The sequence below is a fragment of the Podarcis raffonei genome, chromosome 14 (assembly GCF_027172205.1).
Source record: "Podarcis raffonei isolate rPodRaf1 chromosome 14, rPodRaf1.pri, whole genome shotgun sequence".
NCBI classification, from domain to species: domain Eukaryota; kingdom Metazoa; phylum Chordata; class Lepidosauria; order Squamata; family Lacertidae; genus Podarcis; species Podarcis raffonei.
Genome location: NC_070615.1, coordinates 39834317 through 39853649, shown reverse-complemented (window position 1 = coordinate 39853649; position 19333 = coordinate 39834317). Strand labels below are relative to the sequence as shown.

Sequence of the window (19333 nt, the reverse complement as noted above, 5' to 3'; positions counted from 1 at the left end):
TGACATGCTTTCGAACTGCTAAGTTGGCAGGTGCAGGGACCAAGCAACGGGAGCTCACCCCTTTGCGGGGATTCGAACCGCCAACCTTCTGATTGGCAAGTCCTAGACTCTGTGGTTTAACCCACAGCGCCACCCGCGTCCCTTACAGGCCAACAATTCCAAGCACCCATCACAAGTTCCCAGGATTATTTGGGGGAGAAAGTGCTTTAAATGTATGTTGTGTACTCAGCTACAAGATGACTTACAAGTTGTATACAGACCATTCTCTAAGCTGTTGACAGTGGTAGCGCCATCAAGGTAGGACTTTGGGGCAGAATTCAACTCCCCACCCTCTGACTCAGTAGAAAGAGCAAGAGGACTCCCAAATGCAGCCAAGGTGGTTGACGGCATGTTTAAGTAAGTGCAGGAATACACATTATCATTCAGAGATGGGACGAGACTGTAAGACCATAAAGTTCTCCATGCTTCTCTGCTGACCTTATTTTGAGTTTTCCCTCCCCCTGCTTTTTGTGGCACTTCTTTTAATTGTCACTACTTCATTTTACGTGTATATTGCATACTGAAGCCTTGAATGTTATTAGAGACAGAAGGGCAAGAGATGAGCATTTTAAAATAAAAGTAAAATATTGAACAAGTAGAAGTCGGTTGCATACAAAAAAAAATATGCATTTTACATCACTGTTTAATACAATTGAGACCAATTTTGTTAAAGAAACACATACACAACAGTGATCTTAGGCTTCTATTATCAGCTATTTAATTGCAGGTGTCATTTTGAAATGAGTTTCAGATTGCCCAAGTTGTTATTGCTTTAAAGGAACGTGCTGCTGTTATGTGTGTGCATGTGTTTTAAAAGGGGGGTTGGAAATCAATGTACCATTAATAGCTGCATCTTAACTATGATAAGCCAGTCAGAAAACAAAGAATAAATACAATAGAAATGAAGACTTAATAAGGTTAGCTTCTGCAAAGCCCATCATTAAACCTGCGGGGACCCTCAATTTCAACACACTAATGAGGCATGTGCTACAGCCTGCATGTGCTCCGCAAAATACTTAATTGGCCAGGAGCCAGGCTCGGGAAACAACAAACTATCAACCTTAAAACCTTACTCATGCTGCGGCACTTCCACGCTGGGGCACGCTTAACAGGGGGAACCAGGGGATCAGCTTCTAACCTCCGGAATCCAGATCTCTAAGGCCATCAAAACCTCCAAAGTTAAACAACAGAATTCACTCTCACAAGATGTAGTGATGGCCATTGGCTTGGATAGCTTTAGAAGAGGACTGGACAAATTCATAGACGATCAAGCTATCAGTGGCTATTAATGCAGTTGATGGAAACCACAGGGGGGGAGCGTGTTGTAGTGCTTGAGTCCTGCTTGTGAGCTTCCCATTTGGTTGGCCATGGTGAGAACAGGATGTGGGACTAGATGGGCCACTGGCCTGATCCAGCCAGCTCGTTTCATGTCACAAGGACTGCTTTTGCTTCACCCCCGAAAATGGCAGAGCTGAAGGGATGCACACTCTGGCCTCTGCCAGAAACAAGACTCAGCTCTGTAAGTCAACTATCCTAGGACTGCAGAGCAGAAGGAAAGCACATCCATTGGACACGGTGCAAAGAGCTGCTGGGGATGTATTGAGTTTAAAGCAGGTTTGGAGAACCTCTGGACCTCTATATGTTGCCAAACTACAACTTCTATCTGTCCCGGCAAGCATGGCCAAAGGCCAGGGATGATAGGAGTTGTAGTTCAGCAACATACAGAGGACAAAAGGTTCTCCCACACCTGGTTTAAGGGCTTGTTTTGTGTGTGTGTGTGTATCACTGCAATCTATTGTAAGCCACTTTGGGGATCACTAGATCAAAAGGCAGGATATAAAATAAATATTGGATCTTATGACTGTATAATAAATGGCTGAATCTTCTAAAGAAAGATCTGTCAGGAGCCCAGTGTTCTATATGCAACAGAGGCTAGCCTGATCCCTCTGGAGAAATTCACAAGCAATGCAGGATAGTGATGTTCATCCTCTGTAATTTGCCTGCATTTGGAGGCACAGCTGCTCTCACACAGAGAGACCTCACTTATCATGGCCATCCTATAGACCAGTCTCCCCCAACCTGGTGCCCTCCAGATGTTTTGGCTGACAGCTCTCATCAGCCCCAGACAACATGGTCAAGGATGAAGGAAGTTGTTGAAAACATCTTTCAGTCACTGGACTGGGGAAGGCTGCTACATAATAATACTATAAGCTGGTATATAATAATACTATAAGCTGGTATATAATAATACTATAAGCTGTCTTGAGAACTACAGTCAAGTAGGTACAGAGTAATAGTTTAAAATAAATCATTACATTTCAGAAAACAAATTAATCACCGAAAACTGACCTCAAAACATTTTTCCTTTTTAGCCTGATGTAGCAGTTCTGCCATTCCTGGTAGAAGCAGAGGAAATATGTAGCATTCCAATAATTCTCTTGGAGTACCTGGACAAAAATTATTATTGAGAATTCATTTTTAAGCAGCGATATTGTTTGTGTTCACACATCACAGCCAAGCCATTATGGCCAGGTTCAGGGTCTCTCTCTCCCGGGTTGATTTCACTACTATTTTTTTGTCTTGCAAAAGTACAATTCTAATTAAGTATGTCCAGGTTGCTTGCTGGGGCAAGGCGGTTTGAGCATATTACGCTAATCCTGGTGCGACTGCACTGGCTGCCAATTAGTTTCCAGGCCCAATTCAAAGTGTTGGTTTTAACCTATAAAGCCTTAAATGGCTCAGGACCGCCTCTCCCCTTGTGAACTGACTCAGATCCTGCAATCGCCACCTGAGGCCCATCTTCATGTGAGGTCCAGAGGGTGGCAACACAAGAACGGGCCTTTTCTTTGGTGGCTCCCCATTAGTGGCATTCTCTCCCTCGGGAGGCTTGACTAGCGCCTACATTACAGATCTTTAGGCACTAGGCAAAAACGTTTCTCTTTAACTGGGCCTTTGGCTTATTAACATTCTATGCCCTTTGAAATGTCTTTTGGAAGGGGGATTATTGGTTTGTTTTTGTTCTTGTTTTTTATTATGTATTTTGTGTTCTCATTTTGTATCTTTATGTTGTGAACCGCCCTATGATTTTCGGATGAAGGGTGATATAATAAAATAATAAAATAATAATAAATAATAATAAATAAGCTGTACTCTGACTTACAGGTTTTTAGGTCAGGCAGCTCAGGTGATGTTGGTAGGGAAAGGAGAGAAGGGGTCTTTGCAGCAATCGATTCATCAGTAAGAGGTGATTTGCTCTGATCCCCACTCAAATCTGGTGAAGTTTCAGCACCTACAGGAGCCTCCTTAAAATCAAATTTAATAATATAAATACCCTGGTATAATTACAAAAACAACACATTTTTAACAAGCTGATTCCAAAAAGGAACCCAGACTCAAAACATAGCCTGGAGCTATTGAAGTGCAGTGAACAGAATGTTATAAATGGACAGGAGATCCAGCTCCAAATAAATCCCCACTTATTCATTTCTTAAATTTGTATCACACCCCTCTTTCTAGAAGAGCCTAGGGTAGCAAACATAAATGTTAAAGCAGTACAATTTAATATAGAATAAAACACTTTTAAATCATTCAAACACAATTGAAAACCATCTAAAACTTTTAGAGCATCTAAACACATTTAAAAACAGTAGTATATTCTCACAATTATTAATTTCATGGCTGTGATGGCCAATATCTCATAGCCATCAAATGCTTGGACAAACAGGAATCATAGAACTGCAGAGTTGGAAGGGGCTCTGAGGATCATCTAGTCCAACCCCCTGCAGGAATATACAGGTGTCTCATATGGGGTTCAAATCTGCAACCTTGGTGTTATTACCACCATGCTCTAACCAACTGAAATACCTAAGAATGTTTTAAATTTTCTCTTGAAAGTCAATGAGGGAGGCAGACACATCTCACCAGGAAGGACATTTCAAAAAAAAGAAAAGGAAAAGGAAACCACCACCAAGAAGGCAGTGTCCTTGGTCTGTGCCAACTGGGCGGTAGCTGGAGACAGCAACAACAACAGGGTCCCCCCTGCCAATAGGAGATCCCTATTGGCTTTACATAACTTCAATTTCCAGAGTTCCCTAAGAAGAGGGACTGATTGTTAAAACCACTTTGGGAACTGTAACTCTGCAAGGGGAATAGGGGTTTCCTAAGAACTATCAGCACCCATAACAAATTACAGTGGTACCTCAGGTTAAGAACTTAATTCATTCTGGTGGTCTGTTCTTAACCTGAGGTACCACTTTAGCTAACAGGGTCTCCCGCTACCGCTGGAGCACGATTTCTGTTCTCATCCTGAAGCAAAGTTCTTAACCCGAGGTACTATTTCTGGGTTAGCAGAGTCTGTAACCTAAAGCGTCTGTAACCCGAGGTACCACTGTATACATCTCTGGATTACCAGGGGGAAGGCATGATTCTGCAGAGATCTCCAGTCTCTACCTGAATTAATTGCAGAGATTCAAATGATATGAACAAATGGAAACATCAAGTCTGGATTACCAACCTTCAACCTTGTTTCCCCACCCCACCCCGCTTCCTTCATCCTCTTGATCAAGAAGGATTTGTTCAAATACACAAGAACACAGAGGATGAATTCCATGCATATTTCCATGTGATGCTGATTTGTAAAGAGGATGTTGCCAGGTGAAGTGGAGAACAGAGCTGTGCAAAACAGCACCTGCTACTTAGTATTAGACGAATACCTTGGATTTGTCCCTGCAATGAAATCTGCAAAGTAAGGAATATTCAGGAAGATAAGAAGAACTGGGAAACATCAAACTGACAGTCTATGTCTAGTCATTTCCTACAGGGAGCCCAGGCGCAGGACATGAGGTCAGCCTCCAATCCCCATCTTTTGTTCTGCTGCAGCCTCTATTCGGTGATACAGTGCCTTTGAAGCTGGAGGATTGACACCAAGGGAGAGGAACTGAATCCATACAGAATTGGGGACATTTCAGTTGAGGGGGAAAGCGAGCCAGAGGTGACATGATAGAAGTTTAGAAAATTAGACATGGCAAGGAGAAAGTGGGGGGGGGGGTTCTTACTTTCTCCTAACACCAGGATGCATGGACATCCAAATGAAGCTGAATGTTGAAAGATAGAGGATGGATAACAAACAAAAAGTGCTTCTTCACACAGCAATTGTCTTTACCTGGGAAGTAACTACAGGCTCCTGCTTAGGTTCAGGCACAACCTCCCTCTTCTGGTCCAAAGTGTCAGGATGGGGAGGCTGCATTGCTTCAAATTCTGGGGAGGGGGAGAAAGAAAAGAAAAGGGTGTGTGTGAAAGTGTCAGGTTTTCGTTGCTCCTAGGCAGTGCCGGATTTACATACAGTGGTACCTCAGGTTAAGTACTTAATTCGTTCCGGAGGTCCGTTCTTAACCTGAAACTGTTCTTAACCTGAAGCACCACTTTAGTTAATGGGGCCTCCTGCTGCCACCGCGCCGCCAGAGCACGATTTCTGTTCTCATCCTGAAGCAAAGTTCTTAACCCGAGATACTATTTCTGTGTTAGCGGAGTCTGTAACCTGAAGCGTATCTAACCTGAAGTGTATGTAACCTGAGGTACCACTTATAAGCTAAAAAAGCTATAGCTTAGGGCACCGCTATCTTGGGGGCCACAAAAAAATTTCAAGGGGGGAAAACTGGATGTAGATTTCCAAAATATAAGATAAAGAACAAAACAAATAAAACCTACATACAGCAACAGTGTTTTGTGTTGTGTATGGACCTATTAGGTCCAGAAATTACCATATAGCATATATTCAACACAAAAAACAGCGACAATTTGTTGTTGACAGAGGACAGCTGGACAGTTAAAGGGCCCCTTTACCTTCAGTATATATGGGGCTCATCAAACCTAAATCCGGCCCTGCTCCTAGGGAAGGTCTGGGTAAATCACGCCCCCAATTTGCACCGAGGCAATTGCCGAAGATGCGGGCAAAAGGGGGGCAACGCGGGGGGGAGGGGAGAGGAGGGTCTCCCACCTGCGCAGATTTGCTCCCAGAGGTTGGGGGCCGGGAGTTCCTCCATAGCAGCCGCGGCAGGAGGAGGAAAGGGGAGCGGTTGCTAGGCAACCTCAAAGCCGCGGGCGCCCGGCGGCGGTTTCCCCGCTAGGCCGCGGCGCCTGTTTTCCTTTCCGGGTCAGGCCGAGCGAGGCGAAGTGTTTTCGCGGCTTTCGAAGAAGCGGCGCCCAGGTAGGGGAGGGAAGGAGCTGGGGTCGTAGGAGGAGGCAGGCAGGCCAACGGGCCCCGCTTTCCTTCCTCAGGACAGGTGAGTGGCGGTGGGGGGAGGGGTCGGTTTCTGTGGGGTGAGGGGAGGCGTTGGCTTCCGTAGGGCTGGGAGGCCCGTGACCCCCAAGCAGCGGTGGGGTGGGGGGACAACCGCGGCCTTCCAGATGCTGCCGGCCTCCCGGCTCTCCTCACTCCCAGGCCGCGTGGCTCATGGCCGAGGCTGCCGTGGGAGGAGTTGGGAGTCCAGCAAGATTAGGAGAGTCCTGATGTCCATGTCATTAAGTTTCATTTATTTTTTTATACCGTCCTTCATCCGAGGGTCTCAAGGCGGCAGAAAAAGCAACAACAACGCAGGAATACGTAACGTAATAAAATAATCACACACACACACATTTTTTTTGAAAGGCCACAGGTGGTTTAAGTAAGTAGCCAAAGGCCTGGGAGAAGAGAAACATTTTCACCTGATCAGAATCAGAAGAATCTTTATTTTGCATCAGCCACTAGTCATAGCAATAAAATAAAATAAAACATACTGACGAGAGAGGTGAAAACTTAACTATAGAAAATACATTTTTGGGGAGGTTACATCAATAATCAAATAATAGACCTTATTCTAATTGCCCCCGCTAAAAACCTTGCAGTTTTTGCTGTCACCTGATCATCTTGATCTGCTAAAAGAAAGGGGACAGTAGCAGTGGTTGGGCAACCCAGCATAGACAATAATAGAAGGGTAATAACCTCAAATATTCTTATAAAGAGTGCAAGCCATAAGCATATGAGCCACAGACTAAATTCTGTGTGCCTAAAGAAATGCAACAACGTATGGTTTTAAAAGCATGGTCGTGATTTATTTACATTTAGATTTTATCATTTTGTCTTTTTGTAAACAGCTTTAAAAAGAACGAACAAACAGTGTATAAATTGTATGAAAAATAAATAAGCCTCTCTGGGGGAGAGCGTTCCACAAACACGGAGCAACTACAGAAAAGACTTGTTCTTCTGGTGCTGCTCCTGGTTTGAGACCAGGATACCTAAAAGATTGTCACACCCCATATATGCCCAGCCTGCCACTGTGCTCTTCCGAAGAGGGCTTCATGCAGGTACCATCTTTACAGGAGGTCTGTCCCACAGGGCCTTTAGCGTGGTGGCACCCCCCCTTTTGAATTCTCTGCCATTAACTACTAGGCAAGTGCTGCCTCTGCTGTCCTTTTGGCATCTGCTGTCTTGTTGACCATCCAACAAGCCTTTTAAATTGAGGTCCTTATTCCAGCCTGCATCTGAACTATTTTTACCTGTGTTTGTTTTTTTTAATACGAAGTTGTTTTTAATTGTTTTCTATGTGGAACTGTTTTCGTTATCTTGCATAGGGTTGTAACTTTTATTTGATTTATAATTACACATTTTATTGCTATAAGTCACCTTGTGGTGAAGGAAAAGGAAGAAATCTTACCTAATAAATAAGGGTGGGAACGCATATTGTTTGTCCACATGGAAATGTGTGATAAGATGGGGGGAAAGAGACCCAGTATGTATGAAGTGTTCGTGAATATGTGCCTTTAACACTATTTTTTTCTGTATACCTTCCTGTCTGACTCCTTTTGCACTGTTAAATATAAGAGCACAAGAGGAGCCGTGCTGGATCAGTCCAAGTGCCCCAACTATCATAGAATTGTAGGGTTGGAAGGCATCTTATATTTACAGCAGCCATTTGGATGCCTATGGCAAGCAGGACATGAGAGTAAAAACACTCCTGTTGTTGTCACCTCAGAAATGGTCATTCAGAGGCCTGTTGCCTCTGATTCTGGATATAGTACATACAGAAATCATGACTAGTTGCCATTGACCACCTTATCCTTCATGAAATTGCATAATTCCCATTTAAAGCTCTCTAATTTGGCTGTATGCCCACAGTCCGCTGTTACAAAGAATGTCACTGGAATTGCTTGCAATGAAGGACAGTGCTACTTATTTAACTTATTTAAGAGTGTAGAGATCATCTGCTTCCCCTGCAGCAGAAAATGTGTCAAGCATGGAAATAGCTGCCAAAAAAGAGAGACCGTGTCTCAAGTTGCTGATAAATTATTAGTAGCCTAATGTGTTTCAGCAAAAAAGCATTATTCTTCTCATGGGAGAAGGGAGAGAGGAACACACAAACCTGGAGGGAGGCTAAGCTTGTTCACATCTTGCTAAACTATAATGATACCACTGTGGTAAGTTACTACTTGGTAAATGGGTGTCTGCTTTTTGTTTTTCAGAATAGTCATAAAGGATGCAAGGAACAAAACTGATAGATCTGTGCAGATAAATATTAAAGTTAACGCTATGGTTAGAAACCAGGCAGCTGTTATAATAGAAGAAAATGGCTATTATGATTTACAAACCAAAGTCAAGGCAAAGAAAAAGAAGCGCTTGGTAAATGGAGAGGGTTCAGATCAGATAGATTCAATGAAGAAAAATGCTTCCAAATTGAAGAGCAAAGGTTGTACAAACCTTCCTATTGTTATAGAAAGCAGTTCAGATTCAAAATTATTAAAAGAAACTGATGAAATGCCTAAGAAGCTCAAGAGAAAAGGAACACAAAGATTTTCTTGTAATCAAGATGGTGATTGTGAGACTTCTAGTAAAGAGCTGCCAATAGAACAGCAGGAAGCCCCTTTTTTCATTAGTAAGAAACACAAAAGGGATATTCCAGACAGTGATGGAGTGGGTGATGGATTTCCTGCAAAGAAAAAGAAGAAGAAGAAAAAAACCAAACTTGCTCACTGTGTAATACAACTTAGTGGAGAAGATGAGGATGAGCCTGTAAAACACGTCTCCAAAAAACAAAAAACCATTTCCCAGGAGACAATGTTTCAGACTCTTGTCCGAAATGCTGCAGGTGACAGGGATATTGTAAAGAAAAAAAAAGTTTGCTGCTTAAAAGAAAAAGGTATTGCCAACACTGTACACCAGTTAGAAGAAGAATTAGGTTGCAAGAAGAGAGCTCTTGGTTTTCAACAGCATCTAGAGGGCACAGCCAATGTATCAGAAGAAGAAAGCAAAGTAATGAAGAAGAAGAGGAAGAAAAAGAAAAGAAAGCAACCTCTTCTGACATCAGAGGATAACCAGGAAAATCAGTCTTGTGTTTCTATTGAAAGCCAACCAAAACAAAAATCTAAAACAAAGCCAAGCAATGGCAAGGAGAAAACAGGTCTGATCTCAAACTCTGAACGAGACAGCAAAGTGAAGAAGAAAATGAAGAGGAAAACCCAAACCAAAGTTGCAAGCGATCATCCAGCTCTCTTGGAGGATGATGGAGATGTGGCTACAAATGAGAGCTGGTCAGCAACAAAGAGGACTAAGAACGCCCCCAAATCCAAAAAGGCGCAAGACCATGTAGTGAGCTGGGAAGATGGCAGATCTGAAAATGACAGCAGGCAGCACATCAAGAAGAAAAAGAAGGAGGACCGGGAGAACAGAGGTGCCAAAGCCTGTGAAGAAGAGCCCAGTTTCAAGAAAGCAAAGATTAAACAGGAAGCAAAGGTAGCTTCTAAATAGAACTTGCTATTTGCCATTTCTTATGTAGTTTGTTTTTATCCCACCTGTCCTCCAGTAAGGTCAGAGTGTCATGTGTGATTTTGCTTCCCTCTCCCTTGCCCTCCCCTGCCCCCATTTTAGCATTAAGAGTGCCCGATGGGATAATAATAATAGATAAATTATTTATACCCCGCCCTCCCCAGCCAAGACCGGGCTCAGGGTGGCTAACAACCAATAATAAAAACAAGTTGATTAAAATGCAACTTAAAAACAAGATTAAAATACTACATTAAAACATTAAGATGCAGCCTCTTCACAGGAGGAGAAAGGAAAAAAGAAAGAGGGGGAGGGAATCAAATTGATTCTAAGCCAATGGCTAGGCGGAACAACTCTGTCTTACAGGCCCTGTGGAAAGAAATCCAATCCTGCAGGGCCCTGGTCTCATGAGACAGAGCGTTCCACCAGGCCGGAGCCAGTGTTGAAAAGGCCCTGGCTCTGGTTGAGGCTAATCTAACTTCCTTAGGGCCTGGGACCTCTAGGTAGGTTGGGTTGGGCTGGGAAAGTGTAGCTCACCCAAAATTCATGGCTGAATGAGAATTTGAAACTTTTAGCATTCTTTGAGAATGTCAGTAAGCATGTAAGTAGGGGTGACCCAGTCAACATTGTGTCTTTAAATTTTTGAAAACCTTTTGTCATAAAGCTCCTCACCAAAGACTTTTGGGATAAGAGGACAGGATAAATAAACTTGGAAGCAGAGAGTAGAAATAAATACACGGTTCTTACCATGGAGAAATGTAAGAAGTGGGGATTTCAAATCCCCACTCATGTTTGAGTGGGGATTTGAACCCCGGTCTTTCAGGTCCTAGTCTGATGTTCCAAGCACTACGCCACACAGGTTCTTTGGGGCGGTTATGACCTCTCCTTTCAGTTATCTGTTCTTTCTCTACTACCACAATAATGTGGTGATACCCACCAATTTGGACAGCCTTAAAGGGGGATCAGACAAATTTGTGAAGGATAAGGCTGTTGGTGACTAATAGGCATATTATAGCTTTCTTGCTTCCAGTATCAGAGGTAGTGTGCATTCAGACACCAGTTGCTGGAGATCACAAGTGTGAGGGTGTTTTTTGTACAGTAGTACCTCGGGTTAAGTACTTAATTCGTTCCGGAGGTCTATTCTTAACCTGAAGCACCACTTTAGCTAATGGGGCCTCCTGTTGCCGTCATGCTGCTGGACACGATTTCTGTTCTCATCCTGAAGCAAAGTTCTTAACCCAAGGTACTATTTCTGGGTTAGCGGAGTCTGTAACCTGAGGCGCATGTAACCTGAAGTGTGTGTAACCCAAGGTACCACTGTACTCCTGTTTGTCGACTTCCCTTCGCCATCTTTTTGGCCACTGTGGGAAGAGAATGTTGGGCTACAGGAGCTTTTGGTCTGATCTTATCTTGGCCATGGCTACCAGTAACTTCATGAAAAGATGGCAGGGCTCCAATAGCCACTCTGTGGCTTTAATCTTCCATTTTTATACCATTCTTTTGGTATAATGTGGAATGCTAACCATATCACGCTTAAACATGAGCGGGTTTTCTCAGTGATACTCAAAATGTGCACTCTTGTTTTTCAGGAAGAGGATGAAGAAATAAAAGTGGTGGCATTTAAGAAAGGAAACTGTGACGAAATACAAATAGACAAGGTACAACCTTATTCTTTTGTCGCTCTTTTGGAGTCTAATTGTGGCACATATTAGGCTGATTTGGATAATGTTCTGTGTTTGGCTCACATGGACGTGATGAAGCAGGATCTCATCTGCATGTCCTGCCCTCTCGGGATGCCCATCTTGGGCTATACCAGACTTTTATGTGCTGCTTCCCAGTTAGTGACTATGTGGCTTTCGGGTTAGTGACTATGTGGCTCAGACTTACGTAGGTTGTGGATTATGCTCCTAGTCATTATCACTTGGTTTATATACCACATTTTCCACAAGAACACCTGTGTTTAAAGCATTTCACATACAAAACAGTCACTGATTGATCAGCCATAGTTTAGACAATCAAACTGTGATGAGTTTTGGGCTCACACGGTCCCCTCTTCCACTTCTCGTACAAAGATGGAAGAGTGGGAAGCGAGAGCATGCAGCCTCAGAGTTGACACAGCTTGTTCCCACCAGTCACGTATAACCCATAAACTGTAGTTTAATTGATCATCTGAACCAAGGTGTTGTTTGGGCAACTCCAGTGTGAGAGAAGTGGCGGTTTTAGGATAAGATTGTATGATCCTCTGTAAATTGAGAATTGTATCAAGAAGGGGGCCTGTTATCTAGCAGATAATTGTGTTTCACGACTCTAACCATGGAAGGACTCAGCTTCAGGCACCACCTGCAGTTCTGCTGCTTTGGCCACCTATTCTTGCTCTGTGGTAGTTCTGTAATTCTGGGCACAGCATCAGATGTGCAAAGCCAGCCTTACTCCCCAAGTGCTGGATTCAAATGTGTTGGTTCTTTGTGAATGAGATGAGCTTAGAAGTCCTGAGGCTTTCAGATTTGTCCTCTCCCCACCTCCACCTGCTCTTCTTTTCTTGTTTCCTGGTCTTCCTGATAAGCCCCCTTTGTTTTGTCAAGCTTGCTTGCATTTTTTTTTTTATGGCAACAGGCACCTACTTTAGAACAGGAGAGTGGTATTTCAAGCACTCTGGAAATGTATCCAGGAGGCACTGGGAAGGTTGCCCATCTCTGATGCAAGGGAATTTTGAAACTGGAGTAACTGGCTGGGGAGGGCAACTGGATAATGCCAAAGGGGTTCAAAATGTCTGATTGTTTCCATGGGTATTTTATCATCCCTCCTTCATTGCCACTCTTTTCCATGTACACAGTTTGAGGTCATCCACTACCTGCAGTGTTCTCAGAGCCAAGTAAATGTAGCCTCCCAGTCTGTAAAACATTCTTTCTCTGCATTTGTGTATTTTGAGAACTGCTTGTCTTGCAGATGCTTTTTACCTTCGCAAATTCTTGTATGCGTAAAAGGGTTGAAATTGTGCCTTTTCTTTCCTGCAAGTAACATTTTGGATACTTCTCCCCTTAACTTCTTGACGTTTCTAAGCAGTTTTACAATCAAACAATATTTTTTTGCCCTTATGCGCATATTTTCCCCATTTTTCCATGCCAGTTGAGACGGCAGGCTCTCCAAGAAGAGATTGACAGGGAATCTGGCAAAATGAAGACTGTCAAGGAAGAGGGAGAATCGGTAAGCACGAGCTCTGCAAGAGCCCAGGTAGCAAGGACAAAGCAGCCCTGCACTGTGGTTGACTTGCGATGCTAGTCATGTCTGTGGTTTGGCACGCCAATCTCTCATCTGATTGGAAACTTGAGGTCATGCTGTAGAACAAATGAGTCCAGTCTTTAGAGATGCTGAAAGCAGAGCACTCTGACCTCCAGAAAACTGATTCCAGTTGTTAATCCTGAAAAATAGCATTTTTGCTCCGATAGTCCCTTAATGGAATTAGTTGTGATATCTTTGCTGTAGAATTTTTGTGTGTGTGTTTGTTTCTATTTGCTGTGGAATATAAATAACACTAGCCCTTGGACATAGCTGTCACGCTCTGATTAGCACTGCCATGTTTCTTTTCTCCATGACTGCAAAAGATGACCAGTCAGAGGTAGAGAATCTGAGGGAGCCTACCTTTCCCCTGCATTTAGTGGACTGCACCATCTAATACTCTTAACTGCAGGAGGCAGTTGCCCCCTTTGAAGAATGTGGTCCCCAAATCCCTGGCGGAAATGAGCTAGACTGTCTTGGGAGCTGGAGTAATGGCACGATTGAGGTTCTCTGTGTTTGCTGACTTAGATGGGGAAATTGAGTCTTAAATTGCCAAGAGGGGTGTTAAAAGGTTTCTGTACTTTAGGTGAATAGGCCATCTTGGGTATCAATTGGCATCTGCTCACATTAGAAGTCCAGCTGTCTCAAAGGGCCACTTCACACATGACAGATTTCCTCTCTGAATTATCACTTCTGTGTAAGAGCATAAGAGCCTCTGTTGGATCAGGCCAGTGGCCCAACTGATCCAGCATCCTGGTCTCACAATGGGCAGCATTCAGATGCCTATTGGAACCATGCAAGCAGGAGCTGAACTGTACTGTCCCCGTTTGTGATTCCCACTAACTGATATTCAGAGGCGTAGTGCCTTTGACAGTGAAGGTATGCCTAGTCTAAAGGTATGTGCTGAAAATAAGCTGGTCTGCCTCTGGTCACTGCCTGGATGGTAGACTACATTTGCTGCCCTGGCTAGTCCTAGTCAGTTATAGTATCATAGAATTGTAGAGGTGGAAGGAACCCCCAAGGGCCATCTAGTTCAACCCTCAGCAGTGCAGGAATCACAGCTAAAGAACCCCTGACAGATGGCCATTCAACATCTGTTTATAAGTCTCCAGTGGAGAGTCCAGCGCCTTCCAAGATAGCCCATATCCCCATCAAATAGGTCTTACCATCAGAAAGTTATTCCTAGTGACTGCTAGGATAGCTCAGTTGGTAGAGCATGAGACTATTCATCTCAGGATTGTGGGTTTGAGCGCCACATTGGGCAAAAGATGGTTGCATTGCAAGGGATTGGACTAGGTGACCCTTGTGGTGCATTCAAACTCTACAATTCTATATTTAGTTGGAATCTTCTTTCTTGTAATCTGAATCCATTGGTATAGATTCTACCATCTAGAGCAGGCTTCCTCAAACTCGGCCCTCCAGATGATTTTTGGCCTACAACTTCCATGATCCTTAGCTAGCAGGACCAGTGGTCAGGGATGATGGGGATTGTAGTCTCAAAACATCTGGAGGGCCGAGTTTGAGGGAGCCTGGCCTAGAGCAGCAGAAAACAAACTTGCTCCATCTTCATTTGACACCTCTTCAGATATTTAAAGGTGTCTGTTTCCTCTCAAGTCTTCCCTTCAGGCTAAACATACCCAGCTCCTTCAACTATTTCTCATAAGGCTTGGTTTCCATCGTGGTCGTCCTCCTCTGCAAATGTTTCAGCTTGTCATTAAAACTGTAATGCCAGGTGGATGCTGGCGACCTCTAAAAGAGTTGTAGGGTATTTCAGGTGAAGGAAGCTGGACAATATTTTTTTTTAATAAATGCCCAGTTGTGCTTTAAATGTGCAAATGTCTAGATGGCTGTAGAGTTGTCCTCCAGCTGACATTTATGCAGGGAATCCCAATCCCTTGGTGACGGCCTATCAGAATGCATTAGCACCTGGAAGAACAGGAGTGGCAGAGCCCAATGGCAAGCTTCACAAAAAGCCAGCTAAAAAGGGTAGGGAAAAATAAAGACATGTTGGAGAGCTGCTCAGAGTTAACCTCCAAAATTGCAGGGTTTGGAAAAGCTGTTATTACGCCTGCACGAATCTCACCACCACTAAGTAGAATTAATTGTTTGCAAGCTGACATGTCTGGGTGCAGAAGCTGAAAATGGAGGAAGTCTAGACAATTGGAAAGAAGAGTTTGGCATGGTAGGAAATGAAAAATCAGAAGGCAGTGGTTCAGAGAACATCTCCCGTAGGACTCGTGTCTTTCTGTTGGTTCCCTGGGTATGCCTGGAGGGCTGTCGCTGCCTCTTTTGTTTTGACTGCTGTTGCTGTCACCTACTGATGGTGAGAGGAAGCAGGGGGAGGGATTGGGGAGGGGGAGAGGGAGAGGCAATGCATGTGTGCGTAAATATGGGGAGGGGGATGGAAAGGAAGGGCAAAACAAGGAGAACATTTATTCTCTTGACTCATCTCTCCCTCTTGTATACCCAACAGAGCACTGCGCTCTGCAGGTGAGGCCCTCCTCCAGATACCACCTTATCTGGACATCGTACAATGCAGGAATCAGGCCTTTAGCATGGCACCTACGCTTTGTAACTCCCTCTCTTTACATATCAGATAGGCACTGTCTCACTTGTCTTCTTTGGCACCCGTTTCCTCTTCCAAACGAGCCACTTAAAGGGAGATTGTAATCCCAATCTTTATTTGTGTTGGACTTGAAATTGTTTGAACACAACGCTTTTATTGTCTTGATGTTTTTACTGTTAAGTGGCTTTGGACTGTTTTAAGGGAAGTGATTCATAACTAAATAGATGCATAGGAAGCTGCCTTATTGTTCATCTAGCCCAGTATTAGCTATTCTGACTGGCCGTGGCTCTTCAGGTCTCAGAAAAGGGCGTCTTCCCCATCTCCTGCTTCCTGACCCGTTTAAAGAATTTGAGTCTGGGAACCTCTGTCTGCAAAGCACATACTCTACCACTGAGCCTGGTGTGGGGAATCTCTAACCCTCCAGATACTGCAGAACTACAACACTCACCATCCCTGACCATTGCTTGTACTGGCTGGGGCTGTTGGGAATTGCTGTTTGGCAGCAATCTGGAGGGCCAAATGGTCCTCACGCCTGCGCTAAGCTGTTACTAGTTCTGGCCTGTGCCTCTCTGCCTCCTGCACCTTCCTCACTTATTTGCATTGATATATTTATATAGACAATCCTGTACTTTGCAGAAGGTATGCCTACTGAGATGCAGCCTTTGCTGTCTTGCTCAGGCCATAAGGCATGTGCCATCTTCTAGCATGAAAAGACAGTGCAGTGCCCAGCACATTTAAAAAAAATATATTTATAGATTCTACATTTCATAAGAATACAGCAAAATAGTAGACACCATACGAAATTGCAGTAAGATCAATAAAAATGAGTGGGAAGAGGATAGAAAAATAAACATTTCAGAGGCCTGTCTGTGTTAAGAGTTTTCAGGAAACATCTGAAAGGAGGCGCGGGGGGGGGGGGGGATTCCTGTCAATCCTCTGGTGGCAGGGAGTTCCATAGGGCAGGGCCTGCCACATTAAGGGCTTGGTCCCTAGTAAAGGCTGACTGAACCTCAGGGATGTGAGGAACCACCATCAGACAATCTTAGTGGTTGAGTTGGAGCACTGTGAACATGTAACCCTGCATCACACTGTTCTCCTGTTTTCCTTCTTTGGCTATAACCTGCATTTGGTTGGCTAATAAACTTGATTTAGGTCCTTTGGGGCACTAATCCACACTTGTGCCTTGCATTTCAGGATGTCCATTTTGGCCAGTGGACCACAGCAACCTTTGAAAATTCAGAGCAAAAAACCAAGTTCCTCCGGCTGATGGGTGGATTTAAGAAGGGTCCTGTACCAGTCCAAGGTCCTCCAGCACATGCCTCCAAGCTGAACATGGCTTTGGACAAGAGCAAAGAGCAGAACCTGCAGCAGAAGCTACAGACTGAATTTGAGAAGGCGTTAGCTTGGAAGCACCACAGAGGCATCGGCCTTGGATTTCAGCCTCCCATTCAGAAGCAGGTGCACATAGATAAATTTGCATCAAGATCTATAAAATTTGAAGACTGAACTATCAGGGAGGCTTTCCTAAATCATGTTTGGTTTCCTTAACAATGTTTCTTCTGGGGGAGGAGTCAGGGGGAGAACAACATTTGTTGGAATGACTAAGAATGCCAGCAGGCATCAGATTTCTAAAAAAATGTCGGTGGCTAAATGACCTCTCAACAAAATTGTTGGATTCGCTCGTGTTTCAGACAGGTAAAAAAATCTCAGATATCTTTATCCCATTACTTTTGGCAGCTGGTGTTTGTAAATGTCCAACTTCATTTTTGAAATGTTCATTAGACTAGTTGTTGGAGGAAGAATGGACGTGAAGTTATTGGTCATTTAATGGATTGTCTGTTCACCCTGCCACCCTTTGCTTCCAAGCTTACTTTTCAGTAGCCCGGAGCACTGGGATTAGACCCACAGTACAGTGGTACCTCGGGTTAAGTTAATTCGTTCCGGAGGTCCGTTCTTAACCTGAAACTGTTCTTAACCTGAAGCCCTACTTTAGCTAATGGGGCCTCCTGCTGCCGCCATGCCGCCAGAGCACGATTTCTGTTCTCATCCTGAAGCAAAGTTCTTAACCTGAGGTACTATTTCTGGGTTAGCGGAGTCTGTAACCTGAAGCGTATGTAACCTGAAGCGTATGTAACCAGAGGTACCACTGTAGTGACAGAATGCCCACAGCTAAAGAGTTCAGGAGAGACATGGGTCTGAACAGGCTGAAGCAGCAGAAGCTGGGTTAACTATGTCTTACCATGCTCCCAAAAAGCTGAACAAAAGATGTCCAGAAATGAAATGTTGACTGCTGCCTTTTGATTGACACATCTGTTGCCCAATAGTCAGGAGAACACGCAAAGTACAATTTAAATAAGCAGTGCACTTGAAACCCTGCGTCATCTGACTTGGTCAGTCTTCAAGAGACTTTATGAAAAGCCATGCAGTAAATATGAAAAGCCATCACAGTAAATATTCATAGTGATTTTTAATTGCATTTCATTGCTGCTTTTGTTTCTTATGTTATTCATTGTATTACAGTTTCACCTGATGTTCACCTGCTGTTAAGCTGAAATGATTGGGTGGTGGAGGCAGGTGAAATAGCTAGGAGTAGCTTTGGGTCTGGGAACTGTTTCTTGTCAGCAGTTTATGCACTCAGAGTTGTAATCCCACTCTCCCATCCATCTACTTTTTTATCTGTAGGGAGAAAGATACGGGAACTTGCATCTTTTTCTCTTTGTTGGGGGGTGAATGGGAAATCTTCTGAGTGGACAGGGCAAGGAGAGTTAAAACAGGCCCTTCTTCTGTAAGCTTCTTCTCGGTTCAAGCTGAAGCCATGCCAGAGCTGCATTGGAACTTTTCCCCCTGAAAAGAATTAGCAGGGGGAAACAGCCATGGCTCTTACTGTATCATGAGTTGAAGTCACAATGAACAGGAAACTCATGACATTCCTGTATGTTACAAATCGAGATCACAAGCCAGTCCTGTTCCAGCCTGCACTGTATAATCCCTACCCTTCATGGCAGGAAGAGTTCCAATACACGAGTTGCTTGTTTACATGTTACACCTTCTGATAACGCCTCTTGCTTTTCTGAATGGAGGGGGGAGTGTGCATAGAAACTAGCCTACTGTGCAAAGGTAAAATTTGCATTAGTCACTCTGCCTATTTTTCCTCTGATCCCGCCCACCGCCGGCATGCAGCTTCTGGGTTGCCCCAAAGGGGCTGTGGCTGGACTACAGCAGCACTCCTTCCCATTGGCCAAGCTGGGCTGTCGGAAGTTAAGAGTCCAACAACATCTGGAGTGTCCAGAATCCTCACAAGCATTAAGCCGCACTCAAGAAAACAGAAAGCAGTTCTAATTAAGTGGTGATTGGCAGTTTTGATGAGAGTTGATGCTGGTATGCTGAGGGTTGCACAAAGATTGACAGTATGAGCAACGGTTGGGCACTGGCAAGTCTCTACTGCCTCAGCCAGGGGGTCGATGGGATTTACCTATCCTGTTGGCTTGCCAGCTGGTGAAGCTGCACCTGTCCCTTTAAGAGCAGTTTGGTCTGCAGGAAGCAGCAACTGATTCCCCCCCCCCTATATCTAGCAAAGCCTCAAGTTCCTGAACTCTGCATATCAAACCTTCCAAAGGCACAGGAGCAGACGTGCTCTTGCCTCCCCACCTCCACCAAGC

At 44.1% G+C, this 19333-nt stretch overlaps 2 protein-coding genes across 5 annotated transcripts in view; one reads left to right on the top strand and one right to left on the bottom strand.

The window, feature by feature from the left end:
* The window catches only part of IQCK (IQ motif containing K), a 33031-nt gene extending 26888 nt beyond the window's left edge, over positions 1-6143 (bottom strand). For 2 of the 3 annotated variants that reach the window (XM_053366146.1, XM_053366144.1), the window contains exons 1-4: positions 6035-6143; positions 5201-5295; positions 3200-3341; positions 2389-2486 (exon numbers count right to left, since the gene is read on the bottom strand). In XM_053366146.1, the coding sequence (XP_053222121.1) occupies positions 2389-2486; positions 3200-3341; positions 5201-5295; positions 6035-6080 (381 nt within the window). In that variant the 5' untranslated portion in view covers positions 6081-6143. Of the gene's footprint in view, positions 1-2388; positions 2487-3199; positions 3342-5200; positions 5296-5880; positions 6012-6034 lie in introns of those variants that run through there. The other variant, XM_053366145.1, reaches the window with a different exon arrangement.
* Positions 6144-6146: 3 nt separating this feature from the next.
* KNOP1 (lysine rich nucleolar protein 1) lies at positions 6147-17208 on the top strand. 2 transcript variants are annotated; one of them, XM_053366131.1, is made up of 5 exons: positions 6147-6244; positions 8536-9802; positions 11422-11490; positions 12959-13036; positions 16869-17208. In XM_053366131.1, the coding sequence occupies exons 2-5, from the start codon at positions 8603-8605 to the stop codon at positions 17178-17180; spliced, it is 1659 nt and encodes a 552-aa protein (XP_053222106.1). In that variant the 5' UTR covers positions 6147-6244; positions 8536-8602; the 3' UTR covers positions 17181-17208. The 2 variants fall into 2 exon arrangements, with proteins under 2 accessions (XP_053222106.1, XP_053222105.1); XM_053366130.1 differs by having other exon boundaries at positions 6210-6320.
* The last annotated feature ends 2125 nt before the right edge of the window (positions 17209-19333 follow it).